The 26,009-nt window shown below is 50.1% G+C and overlaps 1 protein-coding gene across 4 annotated transcripts in view; it reads right to left on the bottom strand.

Annotated features, from left to right (window-relative positions):
• ZNF423 (zinc finger protein 423) overlaps window positions 1–26,009 on the bottom strand; it is a 219,717-nt gene that overhangs the window by 171,387 nt on the left and 22,321 nt on the right. For 3 of the 4 annotated variants that reach the window (XM_064519577.1, XM_064519574.1, XM_064519576.1), the window contains exon 2: window positions 9,188–9,247. The exons of the other annotated variant lie outside the window; for it this stretch is intronic. In XM_064519577.1, the coding sequence (XP_064375647.1) occupies window positions 9,188–9,247 (60 nt within the window). The remainder of the gene's footprint in view (window positions 1–9,187; window positions 9,248–26,009) is intronic. 4 annotated transcript variants of the gene reach the window in all.

Below are 26,009 nucleotides of genomic sequence, written 5' to 3'. Positions count from 1 at the left end.
GCTTCACAACTCACCAGAATTTTTTAAAACACGCTGTGGCCCAATGTAAATTGCCTCTTTGGTACTTCTGATTTGGTGGCTGTATCAGCTAATGGCTACGCATTAGTTCAGCCGATCTCAGAGCAGAATTGTCCACGTGCCAGATAATTTAATTAGAGGCTTGATCTTGTCAGAGTTTTATGTAACACAGGCAGTGTTTCCAAGCAAAGTGTGCATTTTTTTCATTTCTCTGCTCAGTGTTTAGCGAATGCCTAATAATTTATACTAACGAATGCCCAAGCCATCCAATGGAGAAGGAGGCATAGCGAGTAAAACATGCAAATGCGCAGGCACTTCAGCCACAAACTTGATAAATTCAGAAATATGTAGAGCAAGGCACATCGAGCACCTCTTCCACGCACACCCCAGTCTAGTGCCAGGTCTCTGCACACAGCTATTAAATCTTCATCGTGCTGCTGCTCAGCCTCAGAAAGACAAAGGTCACTTGTCTCCAAGTGAGAGCCATAGGGTATCTCAAATCTCATTATAAGTGGTCCCACTTAACAGTTTTCTCATTTGAAATTATACACAACAAATATAAGTCTGTGAGATGAGTTCAGTTTATTTTGACAGTGCCATCATAATTCCTTATAGGCAGTCCTGAAAAGGCTACTTTAGACACTAAATGACAGAAACACAAATCTATCTTCTGTTATGGTAAACTTCAAGCTATGTTAGCTTAAAAATTCCTTTCGTTCATGAGTATGCACACCCTTACACCACGAGAGGAATACTTTGTACTCTTGCTCTACAATAAGCTTAACGGTTAAAGGCAACAACTTAATGCAGTGTACAGAGGTAATGGTTATTGAAGCATTTACAGCTTAGGTCAATGTTGGGTAAGACCCACTAGAGGTCCCTTCCAACTCAAATGACTCTAGTTTCCTGCTCTGAATGAGGAAAGATTGTCTGGGCAAAGCACCACAAATTTCACGTAGTTCTTCACTGCAGAGTCTCATATCAATATCCTTATTCAGCCTGGAAAACAAAGCCATGGAGTTTGTTTATGCCATTTGTTTTTCTTTTTCTACAACCTTGTTTTTAAAATCCCATTCTCAGGGCTGGCACTGTTTACTTTATTCTCAAAAAGAATGATCAATGGTGGTCCACCACTGTGGCGTTATTTTTTTATTGATTTTTCTCTTTTAAGCAACAGGCCAATGTGGTATATTCTGTTATTTCGATTACATTTATTCAGGCTGGGAGCTTTGAGCTACTGGGTAAAACTGCAATGTGTAAACTAGCTGAAGACATACAGAAGTTTCCGTAAAAACTGAAGAAATTGTTCTCCAGCAGACTTTCCTTCAGCTCTTCAGCTGGCTAATTGCACAGAGGTAAAACCACCGCAGCCGTTTCCTGCAGTCACACGGTTTCCTCCTCCCTCGCCCCCACGGGCCAAGCACAGCACGGCTGGGAGGGGAAAGCCACTGACCTACAGAAACTGTCCAAAACAACGTGGGGCAGCAAGTGCCCGTCGATCCCGGACCCGAGCCCCTTTGGACAACATGCCGAGCAACGGCCCAAGATGGGAAGATGGGAGAACCTCATTTTGCCTTTCTTGGTACAAATACATGGCTGTCCAGAGACAGAGACCGAGACCGAGTGGTATGAATATGGGGTAGGAAGGCATACTTTCTACCAGGTCAGGGTGCTTAATCAGCATTTGCAAAGTGCTTTGAGGTTCTACATAAAAATGCCTTACTGAAATAACCTCTCGAAAGCACAACTTGCCAGGCCATCCCATCTGCTTCTGTCCTAAAATCTGCAGGATATTAGCAAATCCCGAGCACGGCAGAATTGGGTAAATTAGAGATGAGAAAGACCTGTTAGGTCATCCTATCCATCGCGCTGCCAATGTAAGATTGTTCCTGCAGTGTGCTTTCAAGTGCTTTGTCCGGTCCGGTTTGAAAATGACCTATGTAATGGGAGATAACACCACAGTCTATTAGATCTCACTATTGGGAAATGTCTCCTGACATTCAGCTTAGGATCTCCTTTGCTTTCTTTTAGCCCGTTACTGCTAGCTATGCCCCAGTGGACCATCATAAACAAGAGATATAATTTTCATCTAAAAAACACAGAAAATGTTCATCTGAACACATCCCTTTGCCTGGGCAGCAAGAGATGACAGGGTAGCACCAAAGGAAAAAATACAGAAGCGTGAAGAGGAGGAGAAGGCAGGCTCCCAGCAGTCCCTCCGGCCCAGAGGCTCCACCTCTCCCCGGGGGTACGGTACCGCTGGCGTGCCGGCTGCCAGCAGGGAAAGGAGCTGGGAGGCTCCATCCCGGCGGGACCCGGGTGAAGGACCTCCTTCAAGCAGGGCAAAGAAACAAAAAACAACGCGATAGTCGCCTGCTCCCAGAAATACAACACCCGTCTGGAAAGGCAAGGGACGAAGGTGTGCTACGAGCAGAGCGTGCTTCCCTGGGCACCGGCAGCGTTTCCCTGACCGACAGAGCTAACGGAAGGGCAGCTGGAGCCCGCAGGGGGGAAAGCGCCTCACGGACGTTCGTTGCCAAAGGCGCCTCCAAAGGCAAAGCAAATTTGGCACAGGGGAACATGCCGCTGGGACGGCAGGGATGTGGCCCTCAGGACGGCCCCCCGGGGTGGAGGAGCCCCCGGCAGCCACACTCCCACCCGCGTCCTCCAGCTCCCACGGGAAGCTTTTCGCTCCCAGGCGAGCTGCCGCGGACAGGAGACCTGACCTAACCCGTACCAACCTGGTGCTGGAGATACACCGTGATAACCACACTTCGGTGAGGTTAACGCAACGCCACTGACACAGTCCCGAACTTGGAGAAACCACTGCTGTCCGTAATGGGCCAACCTCGCCCTGGCCACAACGGCACTCGGGGCAACCCAGCGCGTTTCTGCCACGCAGCCACCCGCCAGCACCTCCCTGACGGCCACCACTGAACATGAGGCAGGAGACCTTGGCCGCAGCAGGCCTCCGCGGCCTGCCCCACCGCACGTGTCACTGCCGCGTCCGGGAGAGCTGTCTTTAGGCACCGAGAAGCACAGCACCGCCACCAGCACACTGCCACCAGCACACCGCACCTCCTCAGCCTGGAAAGGGCCTGGGAGATGGGGAGGGCGGGGGAACGCGTAACAGCTTACTTTTCAGTCAGCCTTTATCTCCTCCCCTGTTTTACCATGGAAATTAATTCTCCTCCTCAGTGCTATCGCTGTAATTTGCCCAATTAACATTTGTAATAGTAAGTAATTTCCAGGAAACGCCATAATACGCAGGTGTGCGCTTCTCATTTAAATCCGGAGGCTCACGCCACGCTTGCACCCGAGCCGGCTCCTGGCTGCAGCAGCCTCCCTGCCCAGACCGAACGCGGCACCGACGGCACTGCGCTGCCGGAGGCCTCGGGGCAGGCTTGCGGGGCGCCCGCTCCCGTGCCAGCCAAGAAGCAGTCTCACTTCCAGGCACAAAAAAAGTTTCTTCACAAAATCCTACAGATACAGTAATCTGGCAAGGGTCTACAAGTACTTTTCTTATTCCCTTCAATATTATACCTGTTCCAAAAAACCTCACATCTGTCTTAGATCCTTACCAAGCTCCAACAACCACATTATCTCAGCATCTTGCAATTTATTTATTTTTGAACATGTTATTTATGTGTAAAAGACTGGAGATAAAAAATAAATTCTATAATTAGGAACAGAGCATTAAAAACATTTTCTCCTCTGAAAGAACACATAACTATGTCACATCATAAAAACCCAAGCCTTACCAAGGAAAATAAAAACTCTACTTAAAATAAATGTTTTTAACCCTCTAGAGAACCGGTGTAAGGTTTGAAATACAACCTTCTCGGGCAGCGGCACGCAGAAAGGGTGTAGTGTAACGAGTCTGGCCCATCAGCTGTATAGCCGTGTGTGCTCTTCCACCTCTCATCTGGCAGCAGCGCTGGCTACAAAGCGCAGTGATTTTGCTAGAGCAGCCACAGGACATGGCAGCGTGTCCAGCGTCTGCCACGCGACAGCCGCCATCCCGCGCTCCACCTGCAAAACCTCCACAGCTTTCTTTCTAGTCAGCCTTTACTTGGGTTTTGGCCAGTCCCAGAGCAGATACTCAAAATTATCAGCACCTCTAGCTACCCTGTAGCTACGAAGCTACATGCTACCAGCATCCCGATCCTGCCTCCGTACGGCTGCACCACAGGGCCATGATCCCAGGGCTGGAAGCGCCTGGGAAAGCGCTCCTGGACCTCAGGCAGTCCATGCAGAGAAGAAACGGATGCCGTTTTTAAAATCACCATAAGAAAACAGATCAATTCAGATAAAACCTTTCTTAGCATATTGAAAAAATATTCCACTAGGAAAGTTATCAAAGTCTCTCATGTTCTTTGCTAGCAAAGTCCAAAGGTTTACTTCTTTGGGAATCCTTGCATACTTAAGCCAGAATCTTCCAGTATTGATTTACTAATGAAATCAGCTCTTAAAAGATTTCTTAGCTTGTAAAGATGCTCAGAGAGGGCGATTTCAGAGCTCCTGGAAGATAATGCTCACTGAAGTGGGACCTGCCTTTTCAACGCTCTGCAGCAGAGGGACAGCTCCAGACTTTTATTCTGGGTGGGTTTCTTTCAGCATTCTACCATCTAAAAGTTAAATAAGACACTATCTCGACCCCGGCCAGCCCACGGGAGCCCCCCCGGGGACAGGTACACCTGGGAGCCGCGAGCCCGGCCACAGGATGCAGCCCAGCCAGGGGCTCTGCCATGGGTGGGTGAAACCAGGAGTGTGAGGAGGAAGCCTGCGGTTTCTCTGAGCTTTACATTGCTAAAACAGGCTCCAGAAGGGAAAAAGTGAGGCGGAAGAAAATATTTTCTGTAGTGTAACCGAATAAACAGAAAAGGGGAAACAGAGGTGAAGCATAACCCCTTGCCAGGGTGCACCTCCACTCTCTTCGTGAAACCCTGTTGTCTCACCCAGTGCTCCTTTTGCAACCAAAAATTAAATCTAATGCTACAAAACAGTACGCAAAGGACATGAATGCTCCTCTCAGCACTTGGAGAAGGAGCAACAGCACAGCTGGCCATCAGAGCTCGCAAAGCGGCGGAGAGCACAGGGAAATGGGAGTGACAGGCAGTGAGGCTCCGAGCAACAGGAATTTTCCTAAAAATACCCCCGGTGCAGCCCTGCACAGGGCGGAGGGCCAACAAGCACCCAAGCTGTGCAGACGCACCTCTTCCGCAGGTTTCAAGTGAAAGTTGTGATTCGCGGAGCTGGGAGACCTTGTGCAATACTGCAGAGCGGGGAAAACGAGCGACCACAGTTTTTTTATTCTGTGGTTAGTTTCTCCAAAGCTGCTGCCTCTACATCTCCGAGCAGAAGCAGAACCTCCCCAGCAGCGTCTTCTCCTCCTGCAATCCCTGCTGCATCTTTCTGCTGCCCAGCAGCAGCAGCAAAACGCGCGGGCAGCTGGGGAGGACCGGCAGCTGGCCGGGGCCGCGGCGGGAAGCTGCCCTTCTTCCCCTGAAAAACCAGGGTGAGCAAACCCTGGTGCTACCCCGCCGGAGTGCTGCGTCTCCCAGCTCCTCCCCACGCAGACATCACAGGTAGCTACGTCGCACAAAGAAGATACCCTCGCTTGCCTCAGAAATGGGCAAAAACCAGCAGGCTTCACAGGCTCCTGCGGAGGACCCCGAATCTGCTCTATTTGCCCCAGACAATTCAGCTGAACTTGCCCAGGGCCTCACAGCACGGTTAATGAGAAGCTCCCCAGCAGCCCCCAAGTAAAACACTTTCACAGGTCTTTAAAAATGCCTTAAATTCTCTATATATTTAGTAAGACTTTTTACTTCTTTAAAACGTCCCCTGTTGCTCCTCAAGATAATACTCCCGTGATGTATTGCAACAGCAATGCAGCACTGCACAGCCACGCTCTAGCCGGACAAACATTAAACCTCATTTTCCTCTTGACTTGGGAGCAGCACAACAGCCCCGTGCGAAGGCGGGCGGCGGGGGCTCCCGGGGCGGGCAGCCCTATCCCAGCTGCGCTGTTGCCCCAGCCGCAGGCACGCTCTTCCTTGGGCACGGAAAACACGCCTCTCTCAAACAACACAGCGCTACCCATCTGCGGCTCAACAGCAAGCTAAGCCCTCGGATTAGGAGAGGAAAGGAAAAGCATTTTTTCTCCTTTTTACATTAAGGAAAAAGTGTTTACAGAAGCCGGAGAGGAAGGAAATTTGTGCTGTGCCCATTGTTAAACGGTGCTGGTGGACACGGAGATTATTTTCCATTGCATCAGGGTAACCGCTGCCTCCTTATACATTTTCCCAGTTCTCTAAGTTAATACACGCAGCCTTTAAGCTGTGATTATTAAAAAAAGTCATACAACTACTTCTAGCCGTATTCTGAATAAATTCCTCAGCGCGACTCACGCAGGGCTGCAGTCCTGCAAGGCAGGTCCCCCGCACAGGTTTCACTAGCGTGCAGCAGCTGAGCCGAAGAAGACGCTAACTTGCTCGCCCGCGTTCCTCGAGCAAAAGTACCACAGCAAAGCAGGTGAGCAAGCTAGTGAAAGCAAAAAGGATGGAAACAGTAGAAAGGACGATGCTCTGCGCTAAGCCGCCAGTGTACAGAGCAGAGCGAGCGCACGGCTAGCGCTGGCAGCACCTCGTGCGGCGGGGCTCGGGCAACGCTATGCACAGGCAAAACACTTTCCACTGACTTCGGAGGGGAAAAATGCAGTTTTGAAAATGCCACTTCATAATCCAGGACTTGTGGCAAATTACCAATTTTATTTCCACAACCCTGGGTTCATTTTTAGACACATTTTCTTGGCAAATGTAATTAGTTTGCTTCTCTGTAGCTGGGCAGCTATTCACGTCTTAAGCACAATTAAGTAAAAGAAATCTGCCTGCTAGAAAGAGAACTTGGACTCCGGTGTTTGCCATATCTTGCCCTGCTAGTATAAAAGCTGAAGTCTGATCTAGGCGAAGATGCTATCACAAGTGCACTGACAAGCCCCACCACCGCAAAAAAATTTTCAGGATACCTTACCCTGCTTTTGTGAACAACGTAAGCTATAGCAGTAAAAGCCCTTTCTCTCTCCACAACTGCACCAATATAAATATTTTGCTAGTACAAAAAAAAGTTTTAAAAATTACACTCCACCTGATATCGCTGTTCCCAAACACGACGACGCTGTGGCAAGTGCCATTCGCCCAGGGGAAGACAGTAGTTGACCAGAGAGCCGAGACGACACTTCAGAAGTCACTGTGTGTGTGTTTGCACACACACACAGATGTACAAACACGCGCAGGAGAAGGAGGGAGAAAAATATGTTAATCTGAAACATCTGGCAGATGCTTCAGAGTTAACAAGTCCAGTTTTTGGCCTTTTGCTTTTTCTTTTTGCTGGGGGAGGGCTAGGGAAGGGGAGGCAATTTTGTCATCTTGGGCTGGAGAAGGCAGGGGCACGACATGAGAAGTTGAAGCATGTTTTTTCACCCTTTATTGAAGTTCAACATCACACTACTGGAGCTAATGCAAACAGGAAGATCATAAAAGAACATAATGAAAGTCTTGCACCCTGGGACTGAGGGACTGGTTTCGGTTACTGAATATAGCTGTGGAGGCACACCACACAAGAGCCAGGAACTCCGCGGCGCTCCACCGCTATATATTACGGCTTTTTATGCCTTTTCTGTGTAGCTCCTCCGTCATATTCCAGCCTGCAACCTCTGTCCCATGTACTGTGCCCTGTCTTTATAGGATGCTGTGCTGTACCTTTACGAGCACGAGATTAAAACCTGCACCCACCAAATGTACGGAAAGGAAAATCCACCAGGTAGCACACATTTTTTAGCACTCAAACAATATATTTTATCCCACACCCGATGGCTTGAACAAGAGCTATAATTATGGGAGCAAAAGGAAGAGAAACAGAGCAGACCCAGCGAATCTGGAGAAACCCTTTCGCAGGTTTGCTTCACTCACAGCATCGTCCCCAAACCGCCCACAAACCCCAGGCCAGCTCCGGCTGCAGCACAGGAACGATGGGCAGTGCTGCTCTCGGTGCGGACGTCGTTTTGGGCCTCGGCCTGTGTTAAACTTAATGGGACCGGGGAGGTGCGCCAGCCAGCGAATATTCGCTATCAGAGAAGAGGAAAAACACCAAGCGCCCGGCGCAGCCCGGGGTGCGTTTCATCCCCACCGAAATGCCACCACGCGCCCCGCAAGGGCGGCGTGCCGCGAAGCCCGAGGCAAGCAGCGCCGCCGGGGGGGGCCTCCTGGGGACCCCGCAGGGCCCCGGCGAAGCGCGGAGGCAGCCCGGCTGCTCGTTCGCACCGCGCCGCTCAGCCCCGGCTGCTCCCGTGCCGCTGCGAGCCCCGAGGAGAGCACCGCCCCGCGCGGAGGGACCACCGCGGCACAGCCGCCGCGCCAAAACCAAAGTATGCTGGGAATTTCATGCACATCCGAGACGCAATGCACAGTGAAATCTCATCACACGCGGCACAAACAGTAAATACAATGTGGTTCATTGCTTGCTCCAGCTTTACATGTATTCTAGTCCGATACTTACCCTAACAGCTGTGTTATCAAGACGTGTAACACGAACACAGACAAACTTGCTTTATCCTGTTCGGTCTCTCGAGCCTCTTTTCATTCAACGGTTCAATGTAATACAGATGAGCAAGTCCCAGACACATGTTAGTGCTAGTACTATCAAACAGACAAAAGCTGGTTCAAATGTTAAACCTCTCTGCCGTGGTGATGCACCGCTTTCATTCCCCAGCTTTGACGGTACTTCCCAACTCCTGCCCAGCAGAGAAATACACACACTCCAACCGAGGCGGCAGCGTAAATTCCCATTAAAGTCGCTTTTATGTAATTAGATTGGAATGAACGTGCAACAGTGCCCATTGCAGAGAACTTCAAAGCAGTTATACCGGAGAAATCACAGCCCGTTTCAGTGTGCCCACAAGAAGAAAGAATGGCTCTCCGGAGGATAAGAGTATATTAGTCTCTGTATGTAATAGATTTTATTGACCATATGGAACTGATATAAAAATTGTGTTACAGTGGGTAGTCTTGGATTGGAGACAGGAATGTGACATACAAAATACAGTTCCTGTAAAAAGCCTGGCAGCTTTCTGGCAGTTTTTGCAATCAGAAGAACCTAAAATATTTACCTGATTGAGTCACCGATGGGTCCCAGTTCAAAGCAAAATCGGAAGATTCACCCTCTTCAACTGAAAAAGAATAAAAATAAGTTGTGATCGACAAAACAAACAACTGGAAAGCAAAACCATCAGAAAACTAGGTCCACCATGACATTAAAGTATTATAACAGACCTCTGCACCAGCAAAAAAAGAACATATTGCCTTCTGTAAAGTAATTCATAAGCTGGAAATTTAGTAAAGATTTTTTCCATTTTTAAACTAAATACGGAATTTCTGCCTGCAGCTGCTACAGGAACAGATAAATGTAAGCTCCCGTGAAACTTTAGTAGAGGTTTAATTACCACTATGTACTAAGTATGCATATTTGAAACCTTCTATGTTCCCAGCAACTAGCACATACAAAATTGCCATTGCAAATGCAGAGTTTGCTTTGAAATTTATCCTTTACCAGATTATACTACAGAACTGTCCTATGAAGGGAAAATTGTCTGAGGTATATCGTGGCAACATACTTTCTTATCAATAGTATTAAGAACTGAAAAATGTTAGTTTTTTTCAGAGCTTGGACTCCAAAAGCATCATTACAACGCACGACCACGCTCGGTAATGTGGCAGTCGTAAATAGGTGTGTTTAGGAGACCATGTGCAAGCTGTCAGAGCCGGGTGCTCAGCGCTTGCCAGTGACACGTACATAACACTGCATATGACGAATTACAAACTTTCCTCTCATTCTTACATTCTTGAAAAGAACCACGAGAGCGACTGACAACAAACAGGCTGAAGAAAGAGCCCGGCGCTGCTCTCACTGCCACCGGCGGCACTTTGACGACCGCGCGCCTTTGCCCGCCGTAGCTGCAGAGACCTTACTATCTTTCCTCATCATCACGACAAGTTCATCAGCGTCATTGGCCTGCCCCGCCACCACGACGCCCACAGAACGCAAATACCGGGTCTCCGTTTCCTGGAGAAAAGCACCTCCTCGTGAACTGAGCCGCCTCCAGCCCTCGTGTGCAGGTACCGCTGGCGTCGGGCAGCAACGCCGACGGCTCTGCGGCGGGAACGGGCACGCTGTCGCCAGGCCCCAGCACGGCCTGCCGGCCTGCTCCAGGGGCTGTGCACTGGGGTTGCCTGCACGTTCCTCACGAGAGCCTGAATTTCATGCTTTCCCCCCCGCTTTTTCCGCCCCCATCAGAGGCGCGCAGGCCCGGCCCCAGCCTTCGGCCTCGCGAGCCACCCGACCCCGCCGTCTCCGCATGTCGCCAGCGTCCCCCGGCTGCAAGCAAGTGCTTCACGGAAGAATTCGGGGCACAACTACCCTTAATATGATTTCACTCTTGCACAATTATATCTCATTTTAACATTAAAACTAAAAATTTTAACATTAAAATACCTGCAGTTTGGAAGGGTTTTCTCCAAAATTAATTCAGCTCAGCTAGCACTTTGTGTACCTTGCTCAAAAAACAGACACATGGGATGTTTTAGTTTTATTTTATCTTTGACTGACTCTTAGTTGGTTTGCTTGGACAGTTTTTTATGTTAATATTTTTATGCTAGGCATTTCTTTACATTTTCTCTTAGAAAGAAGAGTGCAAAAGCATCACTCTGCCAAAAATACGTACAGGCAATGAATTCAGCCGTAGCCAAAAGGAAGGACACAAAACCACTACTGGCCACCAGCAGCTTCAGCGAGCCGCTGGCTCCCATTTTGGCTAGACGCTGGGGTTGCCACAGTCCCTGAGCTACTGCAGGCCGGCTGACTGCTGTGTGCAGCAACACGGCACTTTCAGGAGTCCCTTAGAGGGCGAAGGTTTGGGTCAGCCTCTGTAGGCACTAACGTGCTTTGCTCCCTGCTGACCGAAAAGGGGACAGAGGACACATCTGTGAAGAGGACGGCACTTAAATTCACTGTATATCATGGCTGTGTACTACCACCGGCATGCTTTCGGCTGCGCTCCCGCCGGCGGCCGGCGCAGGCACCGGTGGTGCCGCCTTCGCTCTCGGGCCCGGCCGACCCCGGCTGGCAGGGCGCAGCGCGTCGGCGCAGGTTTGGCTGCTGCCGCTGTAGAGGTGCTTCTAGTTCGCACTGCAGAAAAAGCACTGAAGCGAGAAAACCCCCTCAATCTGTAATATCAGCGGGAGAGTAATTCACTTGAGTTGATTTTTCAGTTTAACTTTCAGTTCCTTAATATCTTTGCATTCTTTGAAACCTCATTCAACTCAGCTTACCAGCTTGCGTAACGTCCACTTCGTGTATACTATTACTTAAGTAGCATTAAAACACGACAAGCACGTGAAGGAGCACAAAGTGTCCAGCACAGTCACTTTCCAAATACATCACCCAGTAAAATAAATCCTCTTTCATTAGCAGGAAAATACGTTTTCTGGGATGTAATGGACAAAACCATAACTACTAAAATCAAGGGCTAGACACTCCCACCCGTGCTATTTAACCACTCTGACGATGCAAACACGAACATCCATGCCCCTGCTGATCGGCACCGGCAGGACGCGGCTACGGCTGCCCCCCGGGCACCTCCCAAGCGCTGAAACCTTCCACAGCCTGCAAGTGCCCAAGGAAAGAGTCCAAGTCCTGGTGTGCCCCACGCGTCACCGACAGACCGGCAGCTGGGGTCCGGGACAGGGTATCGGCGGTAGAGCTCACATGCTTTCCAGCCCCAGGCTGACTTTCTAGTTGATGAGAAAAAAAGACGGGTAAGAAAGAGTTTCAAAGTATTAAACCTTGATATTAACTTTCAGGGCATTATATTTCTATTTTTAAGTCAGTAACATTTTTTCTCTTCGCTTTTATAAATGGCCCGCAATATTTGCCAGCACGCAGACACAAAGTATTGAAAACAAAAAATAACGCGACACCCTTTTAGCTGCATCCTTCAGGGTGATAATTATGAGGGCTATGGGAAACTCGCACACGAGCGCGTGCGTCTGCTGGAACAACAGTGCCCTTCAACGAAATTTGAGGGGCAACTATGAAGCTGAAATCCTCCACAAGGGCTGAGTTTGACTTGCAAATAGCCTTGCTCCCACTTGTCAGCCAACTCAGAGACCCATAATTTCCAGGCGGCCGCATCCACATCCCACTGCAGCCGCAGAGGAACAGCAAGGGCGCAGGAAGCTGCAGAGCCGCACGTCTAGGTGGCCCCGCGGCCGGGCGCCGGGAGCTTCCCCGCAGCCACGGAGAAGGGACGCCCAACGCTGCTCTGGCACAAAGGACTTGCTGCCATTTCTCTTGGAAGCAGCTGCCTGTTCCGCTCTAACTGATGGCAGGACCTGAATCCAGGAGCTGAAAGGAGGCTGGCGGGGCAGGGGCAGCCAGAGGAGAGCACGGACACGAGGAGGACGGGGGGCAAACTGCAGCTTCTCAGCAAGGCGCTCTCATGCACGCCCAGTATTTACATTTTGCCAGCTTGCTTCAGATGTTCTCCAAGGATGTTTATTTAATTGCTAGGTCACTAGTGCCGCAGGCTCAAAGATTTTGGTTCTTTGTGCTCAGAGAAACTTCTGCAGGGATCCAGCATGCATTCCCCCAAGAGCGCGCACGTCTATTTATGGGGCTACCATCACCTGCACTCCATTCGCAGGCACACTGCTTATTTAACACTTTATCACTCCCAGGGAAGAAGTTAACCTTATCAAAGTAAGACGCTTCTGAACCAAATGTTGATTTCTAGATGCAATCAAGCTTTACAAGTGAGCAACAGCGCCTTAGTAATTCAGACGGCATGTGTATACTCCCTCACCCAACACACAGGCTTCGAGGACCACTAGGACCACTTTAATGCTTCCCCTAATATAAAAACTCCATGGTATGCTAACTAAAATGTCAGGAACTGTGACGATTTGAGAAATTGCTGAGAAATAGGTTGGATTATAAGACGTTGCTCAAGTCCCCCAGCTGAGAGGGAGGACTTCCCCAAAAGAGGGCTGTTACAGAGCCGCGCTTGGGATCGGGGCCATGCAGTCACCTGCGAGCAACCTCTGGAAACACGAAGTATGAAATATTTGAGCGCAGAAAATGCTGGTGCCGCTTTTTAGTTTGGAGGATTTTGTCAGATTTTGTTCGTAACAGAATGCTCTTAACCAAACTACAGGCGATCTCGCCAATGCCTGTGTATCAGCCTGTAACATACGTGTCAAGATTCACAGCTTTCCCCGGAGAAACATTCCGACACCAGATCCTCATTGTAAGCCAGTCAAACGATATTCACGCCTTTTCCCTGACCCAGCTCTAGGTATTCTTAACAGAGATCTCTGTGATCTTCCATAATCTCCACTCGCCTTTGCCGCCTTTCAGACCCACATCTCGCAGAGCTGTCCCGCCCAGGCCCTTCCCGTCCCCGCCATCACATGAAATTACACGCTCCCAAATCAGCGCAGGGCGCAGAATAGCGCCAGCCGACCACCATTCACCCGCCAGCGCCTCGTCACCGAGCACCCTCCGTCTGGGATTGGATACACTGCGCTTAATCCCACAAAATGCAGAGCAGTTGCCATTTCCATTACGTCAAAGGGAGCGAAGGATGCTCAAAACTTTGCGGGTTCGGGATTGTAAATCAGCCCCTTTCCAGCTGCTGGGCATGGCAGGAGCACAAAGGATGTTAACCATCTTTTCAGCTTAAATAGCCCAGTGTGTACCATGCGCACCTCGAGCCTGTTATTTGGAGAGGTGTGGGTAGCCTTGTCCGTCTCAGGGGGCTAATTCTGAAACCAAATGGTGACAGCAGAAAATGGGGGGACACCTCACACCCGCACTCCTTCCGAGGTGCATGGCCCAGCACTGGACTGGGCACTGTGGCCACAGCTAATAGAGGTATATGGCAAGAAAAAAAGGTTTGGAAATTGCTACTTTGGTGGAGAGGCCAGCTAAACCATTTGTAAGTTCAGATTACCTCCAGGGCAGTCTTAAAGCTTTCTCCGTCTCCTGCTTAGCTGTTCCCTGTTAGATTCTCCACCTGATGATATCTGTGAGATAAAAATCTGCCAAACACAAAAGCCTGTAAAGTAGCCGAGAAGGGAAGCAGCTGCATAAAAGAGAGTTGACTTTTTTTTTTTTTTTCCAATGAGGCAAAGGGGCTGCCGCGGTCAGGCCAGCTGCGGGTGCGCTGGGGAAGCCGGGGGTGCCTGGCCCCGGGACCAGCCCCCGCAAAGCGGGCTCAGCAGCCCGCAGGCAACCGGCCGCGTCTCTGCCATCGCTCCGCGGCTCTCTTCCGCAGGGAAATCTTCACGTTCAGTATGAAAATACAGTGTTCTGGGGGGCTTTGCCAGTGTGATGGGAATGCATTGCTACGAACGCATCCAGGTGCATTTACCTTACCCCGCGGATAAAAGCCCAGTGCCTCCACACCGACAGTCGGAGGAGCAGACAGGTACCCAGATGAAGCAGCCAGGTGTGCTTTAGACCAGTAATTGGAACTGATTTACTCACTTTGGAAAATCGACTTCACAACAGTATTGCTGCCAGGTCTAACTATGTTTACCAGCTATTTTGTTTGTGCGCGTGATCCTTGCCATTTAGCATTAGTAATAAACTGCCATTTTTTCCCCTGGGAATAGCTGGGCGCTAGCACTGGGACACAAAACCATCTCTGGAGGGATGACGGTATGCCCCTATGCTCCCGCGCAGAACCCCCCCAAGCGATGATTTCTCCCGTGCATTTTCCCCGGCACAATCGCTCTCGACTCTCGGAGTGGATCAGCAGAGCAGCCTGCTTATCCTCTCCCCGTGCACAGAGGATTCAGCGAGGGGTGGCCCTTGGCCAGGATTTTTTTTCCACCTTAAATAGGACCATTATATATTAGTCCTTTCACGGGCCAGCAGGCCAGGGAGTAAGACAAGAGGGCTTACTGACATGGCTTATTTAGCTAGTTCAGAGCCTAAATTTGCACAAGTTCTCTAGCTGCTTTTCTCCAAAGTCAGTAACAGGGCTTGGCAGAGAGCGCAGTTTTTGCTGGCAAACTCAGCCTTTTTGTGTGAAGGAGGGAGGAGTGGGGAAACCCAGACTGCTGTGCTCTCTAGGTCAAGGGAAAAAAAAGAAAAAAAGGAAAAAGGATGAGACAAATCAGACTGAATTACAAAGGAAAACAAAAAAAAGAGTTAGGAACAGAAAAAGATGAGAAGACGATAAAGGAGAACAAGACAAACAACAAAATAAGGTAGCACTAGCAGGTTTATGCAAAGAAGATCTAATTATGGGTGGCTAAATCCTCCAGGACATTAATATTCCAGCGTAATGTGTCTAGTTTCCTCCTTTCCAGACATGGCAGGGAGGAAATGAGAATCACTTAGATACACTGTTTAATGAGCAAATGATGGACGATCACCAAATACAGCCTGCCTGATAAGTATCCATTAGCTTAAACTCGTACTGTAAATCTGCGTGCAGCTAACAGGCCTGGGTCTTAAAATGCTACAGTGAAACTTGATGTAACTACACCAAGATACAAGGGTTGTTCTAAATAAAAGTCTCATCTCTGTAATCAGAGCAGGGTTGTAGGACACCCATAAAGGCTAATCGCAGCCCTTCCCGCAGACCATGCGCCTGAATCGCAGGCCGTAGCACGGGTATTCCCGGTGCTCATACTCAGTTTTGGGTTTTCTAGTGCAGAGACTCCACTGGAGACATTTATTTCCCATCAAAATCTATTATGTAAATAAATATGAGTATACAGTATAATAAAATGCAGCCAACGTTTCAGTTTGCTCTCAGGATCAACGTTTTACACACCAAACATATTAAGCTCACAGTTCTTAAGACTGGACCTGTAGGTGCCCCTGCTCCACACTTTTATAAATGCGGAAACACCATAAAAGCGTTTCTTGGGGCAGGTTAGACCCCAGAGCGCTGGGATTTTTTTTCCTTTTAATTAAAATACATGGTATTTCATCTGTGACATTTTTGGCTGCTCCAACCTGGCGCTGTGCAGTGCGTGGCCACGGTGTGCGCATCGCCAGCGGCTCCCCGCACCGCCCGGGCCGCCGGTCGCACGCCGCGTGTCCGGGAAAGCAGCCGCGGCGCCCTGGCCGCGCACGGGACGTGCCAGCTCCCCGCACGCCCGGGGAGCGCGAGCTCTGGCGAAACCGTCCTCGCAGAGACCAGCGCTGGGGACACCCAATTTTAGGTTTCATCAGAAAACAGTGTTACTCCGTCACAGAAACCCAGCGCGTGCTCCCAGCTGCGCTGCCAGCCCTGCCTCTCCCCGCACTCGGATTCGGACCGCGGGTGCGATGCGCCGCCTTGTCCCGCTCCCGCGCAGGGGCCCGTCTCAGGCGGGGCGGCCGCCGTCGCGGACAGGCGCACGCCCGGTGCCCTGGCCCCCGCCCTTCCTCCTCTCACAAACCGCTGCTCCGCGGGGCAGCCGCGACCGCCCGGCGCCCTCCCCGTGCGGCCCCGGCCCCGGCCCCGGCCCCGGCCCCGGCCCCCGCTGGGCCCCGCGGGAGGCGCTGGGGGCGCCGCAGCCCCCCCGGGCGGAGCAGGCGCCGCCGGGCCGGGACGCGCCGAGCGCGGCCGCGCTGCCTCCGCCTGCCCGCGCGCATTTCTACGGCAACTGTCGCCATAGCGGCTGCGCGGTCGTGCAAAAACAGCTCCGCCGCGAGCGAGCGGGCGTTCTGCAGCGCGGGGGGAGCGGAACAGGTGACTCCGACGTTCCCCGCGTCGCCCTAAGGAACACGTACTTCACTGCAGCAACCGCGAGTTTGAGTGTTTGTGTTCCATCCAGAATGCGGCTGGATGGCAAAAACGTTCACGCGTTGAAACCGTAATACTTCACTGGACAAACAAAGTAGAGAAAGGCGGAATTAGCACAACTACAGTTCAAGGGAATTAACACAACTGCGACTCAAAGCCAGAATTTTAATTCCACAAGTCAAATTTGCAAGTTGTGAAGTAATCTTTTACTCCACCAAAAAAACAAAAGTGGGTTAAAGCCACCCAAAGACAAAAGGACGACGAGAGGGAAAAAAAACAGACTAGAGGCAGCCCATGCAGCACAAAGACCATGCTACTACTCCAATATTTACGATTTCTTACACCTTCCTCCAAATTCGAGGCGTGGAGGTTACACTAGCGAAGGCTCTCCTACCATCCTAGGCACTTTTGATCACAGATGCCATGTGGTTAAGTTAAGGTAAGGAAACCTCAGCGTTATCCCCTACGCCAGCGTTTCCAAGCCGGCAGAACAGCAGGCTCGGGGCTCGGACGGCGGGACGGGAGCCCTGAGAGCAGCGATGCTGCTGGTCAGGCCAGAACTGGCGCGGGCAGAGACGCGAGGCGAGCGATAGAGTTCAACCAGGAGGACGGCGCAGGCCGAAGAGGAGCCAGGAAGGCGGTTTCCTGAAGGCAAAGAAATTATTATGATGAAATTGTCTCAGAACGAAAGCAAAGCACCACGAAGTTCAAACAAACTGAGCTTTGATGCAGAGAGATGCAGAGTTTCACCGAGTCAGGTTTACTGTGTGTTTTGCTTCTGCAGCAAGAGGGAGACCGGAAAGAGCACTGTTTTACACTTGGGCTATAAAGTTTCTCTGCAAACAAAACACCTAATAAAGTAATTGACATGTGCCGGCCCTATCTCGAGGCCATCGATAAGGACACCGAAGGTTAACATCTAACATGGACTGATGATGCAAAGAAAGGGGAATGTTTTGGAAATTAATTTACATCAACTTTAATATGGAAATAGCAGCCAAACCAGGAGATAACAGAAGCAGCCAATCAGGATTTGCAGAAGGGCAAATGGGGCCGTAATTCACTACCCTTCCTCTTGCTCTGCTTACGAGAGATGTACGCACCCCACCATACCACGCACACTCTACCCTGGTCCTTCCCATCGCTCCCAATTGCTGTTGCCCTTTTCTGCATTGCTTTCAGCTTAGTCACAAGAATCTGACCAAGTGCAATTCTGTAATAGAAAAACACAAAGAAAAATGTTCCCTGTCTGGCCTACTACGGTCAGACCAAGAGCCACGTCCCTCCAGGCCCCTTCTGCCGGGGACGGCGAGCAGCCTTTTCCTTGCCTCCAGAAAGGAAGCTGGCTCCAGGATACAAGACTGAATTCCAGCTCATCTAAACATCCCCATAAATCTGTCCTCCTTCGCAGCAATTTTCCCACTGTGGATTTCATCCAGACCTAGCAGAGGCAGACATAACATCTCCCATTCAGTGTGGACCAGGCCTGGCTTATTCTAAACCTTCTCCTTGGTCTCCTCTGTGGCAGTGGGACACCAAACCCGTCTCCCCGCGTGGACGTTTTACTCTGCGAGCGCTTGAGCACTTCCGACCGCCTGCCACCAAACCTGCGCCAGAGCGAGAAGGCCCCTCTTCCCCGTCCTCCTCCTCCCCGTCCCTCGCCCTCTCCTCCTACGGCATTTCCAGACCTGCACTCGAGGTAGGGAGCTTGACGCTGGTGAAAATTCACACACGGAAACACGACAAAACGAACGAACCACGAAACGGTGGCAGTGCCTTGGGGCGACTGACGAAACGATAAAGCAGGCGCTGAACCGACTCTCACGTTTAAGCGTCCTGCCCGTGATCCTTGGGGCGGGTTGCAGCGCGCTGCGCCCCTCGGCACCCCGCGCGCCCGGCCGCGGCCCCCCACCGCCCCGCTCTGCACCTCCCCCTTACAAACGCCCCATTCATCGCGCACGGCTATTAATCACAGCCGGGAAAAAATCTTCGACCAGATTTCCACACCTCAGCCTAAAAAAATATACCGAGTTTTACTGCTAATCCTTGAAACTTGGAGATTTTTTACCCGGTCGGCTATGTTTCCAGAGTAGGTAGCGCAGGAAAAGGAAAAGAGAGAAGGCTTTTCCTGACCAGCCATTTTAATTAGAGCTGTGAGGGCTTGGAAAAACCCATCTGGTGAGTGGAGTTATTTCCCCCTCGTCCCTCCTCTTTGATGCTGGTCCCGATCAGAAAGAGCGAAATTTCCAAGAGCAGAAAGGCGCCGGGCTGCCGAGGGCTGCCGCCCACCCCACGCACCGGCCCCGGCCGCAGCAGGGCCAGCAGAGCCGGCCCGCGGCGCCCGAACTGCAAGGCTTCGGTTTCCCGAGCAAGCGTGAGGCTTAAAGGCTGCTCGCAGGAGTTTGTTCCTCCAGCAAACCCTCACTGTGGCTCTTTTGTGCGTGCGAGCGCGAGTGTGCGCCTGTGTGTGTGTGGGAACGCTCCCCAGGCTCGCTCATTTTAATACTGCTTTCTCCCCAGATGAAAATATACATATTCTTATTAAGAAAAAAAATGTGCAAAGTATAAATTTGCATCTATGATCATTTCTGGTTCATAAATTGTATTTCAATAATAAAACAATATACTCTTCTGCACTGCCTCTTAAATACTAATAGAAAGCTCTGTCTTACTTGTACACAAGCATGCAGATTTTGAGGATGAAGCACACAAATGGTATAAAATAAATACCGTGAAGTGAAACGTAGATGAAAGGATGAAAAAAGCAGGTCTGAAAGCCAATACACTGAGCAACTAGCACCCACTCCTGCACCCGCACCCACGAGGCGAGCGTCTTCGATCCCGGGCGCGCGCCGCGTGAGCAGATGCGCAGGCCTCACCGCGAGCAGACGCGCCATGCCACGCTTCCCCACCGCACGCGTCACTGCCCAGGTCAAGGGAAATGCTCCAGGTGAGATTTTCTCCTGCTTGAAAGACAGGATTTGTTAGCTGCACCAGGCTGAAAGAAATTACAATGAAGGAGAGAAAGTCCGATATATCACATCTATCCCTTCGTGGCGTCAGATTTAATTTGAAGAAAAACCAACCTGGCCACCATAAAGTGGAAACTAATATTTTTTATGACCCCTTAACAACCTGTCCTTAGTGCTAACATACCATAAATAAGTTTCAACATCTTGTTATACACATAGTTTATTTTAAACAAGGCTAAAAGGGGAACACAGATCTTTTTGAAAATTGGCACACACACGAAGAAGAGGGGGAATGCTGGCTTTTAAAACTTTATTCCAAACCCTATTTTTCTATTCATATTAAACTTATAACCTTTCCACTGAAATAAAACATAGAAAGAGTTTCCAAATATTTTATAATTCTGAATGGATTTCCCCAGTGTAACAGTAATAATATTTTTACAGTTAAAAGATCCACTGATTTAATAAGTGTGATTTGTGTACTTAGAAAATTCATTAGAGCAGACATTTCCCGACATTTTTAGATTTATTTATTTATTTAGCCTAATTTGGGTACACTACTTCAAAAGAACGCTTAGAGCTTCCCAGTTCCTTAGTCACTCACTAATAACATCTAATAATTAATAAAGACATGTAAATTCTTAACTCCCAGAACTATTCCAAACTTACTATCTGTACGCTTCGTGTCATGTCTCGCTTATAGATATCTGCATTACTTTGTTTCATAAAACGCTGAAGGGACACGCACTTATCTTGCTCTTCCACCACGAGCGAGCAGGCAGGCGAGCTGCAACCACAGGGAAGCCGAACCGAAGCCAGAGCAAAAATCCCTGCTCCAAACCCCGGGAGTTTTTGAGGCAATGAAGGAGCCTTTTAGGGAGTTTTACAGCACAGTTGTGCCCCTTCTGCAAATGCAAGGCATTTACATACTTATGTAAATAAATGCATCATTTGGGACATGCACTTTTTCCCATTTTGCCCCCAAATGCTGGTGCCATTTCAGGTGGGTGCACCAGGATGGTCCGGCCCGCTCGAGTTTGGGAGAGAGGAGGGGCCGAGCCGCGGGGAGCTGGCGCTGCGGCCCGGGAAGGCCGGGCAGCACCGGGGCATCCCCCCGAGCACGGCGCCTGCGCACGGGCACCCCGGGTACCGGCATCCCAGACCAACCGGACTCGGGGGCGAATCGCATCGCAACGCCCCTCTGCCAAGCGCTCTCGTCGGCTTTCTGCGCACGCCGCAACACTTCTGGGTCACGGCTGCTCGCTGGCTTGGATGTCCGGTCCTGCGCAGGCTGGAGGGTGCCGCGGGCAGCAGCCCCGTCTCCCGAGCGCACCGTGCGGCCTGGGAAACCGGGGCATTTCCCCACGCGGCGCAAACCAGCATGCTGACAAAGGCTTCCTAAGAAAACTTCCCACGTGAGAAACACACATGTACTTATCCATACAAGGACAAACTGTAGCTGTGCTAGCACTTTGCCTGTATGAGACAGGTCCTCCAAGCCTGAGCTGTTTCTACTAAGATCTCCTACAATCTGCAAAATTCTCATGCTCAAAGCCAAACTGAAACGGAAAAAACAAGTGCAAAAGCACTTACCTTTCAAAACAAAGAACTTTCTTCCAGTCTACCATTACAAAAAGGCTCTGATAATTCATTTACACTTAAGACAAACGGGGCTACTTAGCTGTGCTTATGTCTTCTCCCGGGAAAATCCGCCCTGTAGCCAACAGAACAGAGCCCGTGACGCCTGCGATGTTGCAATATATCGCACAGCCACAGTGGTATTTTTCCCTGGTAATGAGATTTCTAGATTGTTGTCTTGATTTTCTCAGAAATTTTTATTACCTTCTGGAAATCCTGCAGCAAACAAAAGTTGCCTTCACGCGTGGCCTGTGTTTACTCCTGCTGAGCACCGTGCACGTGCTCAGCCCTGTCGTGCATCAGTGCAGGACGGACCCAGAGCCACAGCGATAAAGGAACTGTTTAAGTACTAATATTTTAGTGAAGGGATCCACTATCTACATGACTTTTGTATGAATTATGGGCACTATAGCATTCTAGGAAACCATTAATTTATATCAGTGACGACTGTTTTCAAGGATTGGCTGTTAAGGTGAACGTCAGTCAAGTGTATGCATAGCGCTGTATTGATTAGCGAGCTAACCCTGTAATCAATACAGGTGCAGAAACCCGTCCTCCCCCACCTCACAAGTTATTTGTTTAAAAATGTGAGATCATTCTTCTTCATTAAGGCAAGGTTTTGTGGCATACTTTCTGTGCTGGCGAAGTGGAAGGCACAGATGTATTTTCTAGAATAAATGAAGCAATCATCGTAATTCTCCTGCAGCGAGGGAGACCCGAAGTCGCCGCCGAGCTGCGCGGCGGCCCCGGCACCAGTGCCGGCTCGCTGGTGATGCTCAGGGCTGCGAAGCCGCGGGTTTCCTCGCGCCGGCTTGTGGTGCCTCCGCAGAAGAGGCTAGAAACATCTCTTTTACTCAAAATGTGTGTGCCTAAGGTTTTTTTAATATAAAAACTGCTCCAGTTTTTAAACAGAAGGTTTTCTTTCTGAAGTTTTTCAAATTATTCTTGCCTTCTAGGGCCCAAGTCTGGTCCTTGGACCCTACTAACTTTCTGACTTCTGTGAGGTTCGCTCCTGCTTCTCGGCTGGTCCCAGTCTGCTTTGACAGCTATTTTCAGACAAACTGAGAACGTTTTAGTGCTAATGGGGCAATACTGCGTTGACCGGCTTCTCCTGTACACCTGTGGACAGCCTTACCTAGGGCTTCGCTCGTCACTGCAGACGGAGCGACGTGCCTCCACCCCACGCAGCCGCGGAGAAGAGGACACGACCGCTTCGGGGGTGAGCCGCCGACGGCAGCTGGGCTGGCAGAGGAAACCACCAAATACCGCCAGGAACGAGCACACAGCTTACTGAGCTCGACCCTTCCTTGGGGAAAGGTGAGCGCTCATGAAAGGTAAGAGTTTCCTTGAGCCACCCTTGCCGCAAGCGGGACACGCCGCGCGCCCGCCACACGTCTCTGCCGGCGCCGCGTGCTTTGCCGAGCTCCCTCTGGCGAGGGGGCATCCCTTCTCCTCCCCGCCGACCCGCCCGGCTTCCCACTGCTGATTTCCTGACGAGACCCGACCGTGACTAAGCAAGGCACAAAGTTAAAGCGAGCCGCAGAGTTAAAAACTTCACTCATCCTTAAGCGCCCGACATCAAGGCGGGAGATTTCAGCATGTCTGAATAATCACATCAGTAATAAAGCCTCCGTGTCTGCTCATCAAAATCATCCAACGTACGAAAGACTACAAAGCTTGAGACCTTAAGTTAGGTAATGTTATACAGCATCTTAAGTCCTGCTGAGAAGGATGTGGGGTTTGGGGTTTTTTTGGCAAAGACAGAGATTAACCAGCTTTCCAAAAACGAGGTTTGTGTGGCTCCTTTCGAAGCAGGCACGGCGGCAGATACACTGTGTGAGCCCGGACATTTCTGTCGGTCTTTCCAGAGCGCAGACCACCTGGAAGAGCGGATCTCTGTTCTAATTCCTTAAAACTTGAGAAAAAATTATCCCCTCCTCTTTTAAAATACTGATCTAGAGACATTCAATCCAAAAAAACCCAACACGCTTCTATTTTAAATAAGCTAATGCACTGTTGAATGACCCAATCAGAGTAAAATGCCTAAAAGTTACTCATTCAAACACGCACTTATATGATAGATGCTGTTCAAAACCACAAATCACCCTCCTAAACGCCACACTTTCACCCCCGGGCCGGGCCCTGAGACGCCTGTACAAAGCCCATTTCTGGGCTGGTGGAGTTGGTGGGAATTGGGAGTGAAGGTTTCACTTTTAACCAAATTCTCCATTTATTCACGCGGAACTAACTCGATCATGAAACAGGTACCGGGTGAACGTTGCCCGACCCAAGCACTGCCTGGAAAGGGCACACGGAAAGGGCAGCTTGCACGCTGAAGAGGGATGAATTGAAAAGCAACGATGGGGCCAGTGGGCAGTAAATCAGCTCTTCCCTCGCTCGCCACCTCCCCGGCTGCCCGCCGCAGACCGCACCGTCTCCCGCCGCAGCGAGCCGCCCCGGAGCGCGAACGGATGGAGCCGGCTGCGGACCATCAGTGGAAAACACGTCTGCCAAACACGCCGGTTTTGCCAAACAGACCTCTCTACCATGTTTTCAAACCTACAGCTGGAGTGATGCTCCAAAAAAACCCTCCTTGCAGATAGCGGGAGGAAGGCTCAGCCCAGGGCCCCTCTGCCTCGGCGGCCTCCCGGGCTCGGGCTGGCCTCTCTCCTCGGGACCGCGGCCTCCTGCTTCACCCCTCCGCAGTTCTGCGCAGATCAGCCAGGCAGGCACGATCTGGGGGGAGTCACTGCCAGATGCTCCTTCGAAGGGGCGTGAGTCAGCCGAGATCTGCATTAAACACGCTAGCAAAGAGTAAAACAGGAAATACAGTAGAAAAAACAGATATATGGTGACATATTTTATGTTAAGGCAGAAATACGGTATGACAGGAGAAAAGTTACTACATGGCAGCTTGCAGGTGGGCTACACTAACTCAAGCCCTCTCCGGCGTGCCTCGCGGCCCCGCACCACTGGGAAAGACACCCACCGCTGGCTTTGCATGTACTAACAGGAACCGAAACATTATTAGCTGCAGAAAAGTGCTTTTTCCTGATAACGCGCGTTGTCATAGCTGGATTTGGGTTTGTAATATTTCGTTATTCTGCAACAGCTAGCAAAACTTCATTTAAACTCCAACTGGAAGTACCGTAGATTAACATTACTTGATATCTACTACTGCTGTGTCGTCATCAAAACACCAGCTGACGGGCTGGAGATCAACGAAAACACCCAGACTTCTGACAGACAGTGCCACGCTCAGAATTAAAACAGAGAGCTTTTAATAAGCAAAGGAGGCCGCACAATGTTTTGAACAGCGGCTTTTCATTTCAGCGAGTTTACGTTATAGTGTTTGTCTCCTTGAACTAAGAGATCATTTGTTTAAATTGCTTCATTATGTATAATGATCCTTCTCTTATAAAACACGATTCAACGTTGCCACTGGGGGAGGGTAGAAAAAGACACAGAAGTTTAACGAGAAAGCAGAAACATCGCACAACTCTTGCAGTAATAAAATATCAGGAGAAATGTCACTTGTCTGTTAAAAAAACTGCGAGAATCACCTTGTGCTATGACAGCTGTTAACATTAGTTCTTCATCCATAGTGTATCGGCCACAGGTTCCACGTGCTCGCAGAACATTTAAGCGTATAGCACGGACTCAGTCCCCAGCAGTTTAGGCCACTGCCTCCCACCACCCTGCATTTCCTTAAGCCTCGGAGTCCAGTTCATACATGAACTCAGATTATTTTATTTTTAAAACAATAGAGATTACATACAATTTATTTCAAATCTGCCAGAAAGGGTATGGTTTTAAAGCACGTTCTTACATTTTTATGGTCTGAAATGAGAGCAAAAAATTAATAGCATTTACAAAATTTGAGAGCTAGAAAAATGAAATCATTTACCAGCGAGTGAGAGGGCAGCTTACACGTGCATTACAAAAGCACTCTGAAAACGTCCCACAGGGCAGACAGCAAACCTAAGCGCTTACCTAGTCGCCAAATTTTTATTTTGAAACTTTTAAGAGGAAAAGAGTGGATTTTATCTCACTATACTTAATTGAGCTTAATTGAGGGAAGAAAAGACAGCCAGCTCCCAAATGAGGAGAGGCTGAGAGAAAGCCATGTGTTTATTCTGCTGAAATTGTTCACTAGCCGCCTCGCCTCCGCGGATGCACAGAAGTGGACTCCTGATTGCCCACCTCCATTACGCTAATTTCTGTTTTTAGCAACAGTCAGTCACAGGAACCCGTGCGCTGAAGTGAGCAACGTTTCCCTGCCCTCTCGCGTCCCCGAAGAGCGGGAGTTTCTGGCTGCTCTTGGCGCGGGGGGACCTAACGACCAGGCTACGGGAGACGCCCGTGAAGGTGCCCGGATCTAGGAAAGCTCCTTCCCGAAGCGAAAGGAGGAACCCAGACACGATAATCTCCCCGTCCTGCCCGCTTACTGGCTCAGTCACCGCGGAAGTCCTTCCCTGTCTGGAGTAACAGGCTAGTTCTTCATCAAAGTTATTTCT

The sequence above is a fragment of the Dromaius novaehollandiae genome, chromosome 13 (assembly GCF_036370855.1).
Source record: "Dromaius novaehollandiae isolate bDroNov1 chromosome 13, bDroNov1.hap1, whole genome shotgun sequence".
Lineage (NCBI taxonomy): Eukaryota > Metazoa > Chordata > Aves > Casuariiformes > Dromaiidae > Dromaius > Dromaius novaehollandiae.
This window is presented reverse-complemented; position numbering and strand designations above follow the sequence as displayed.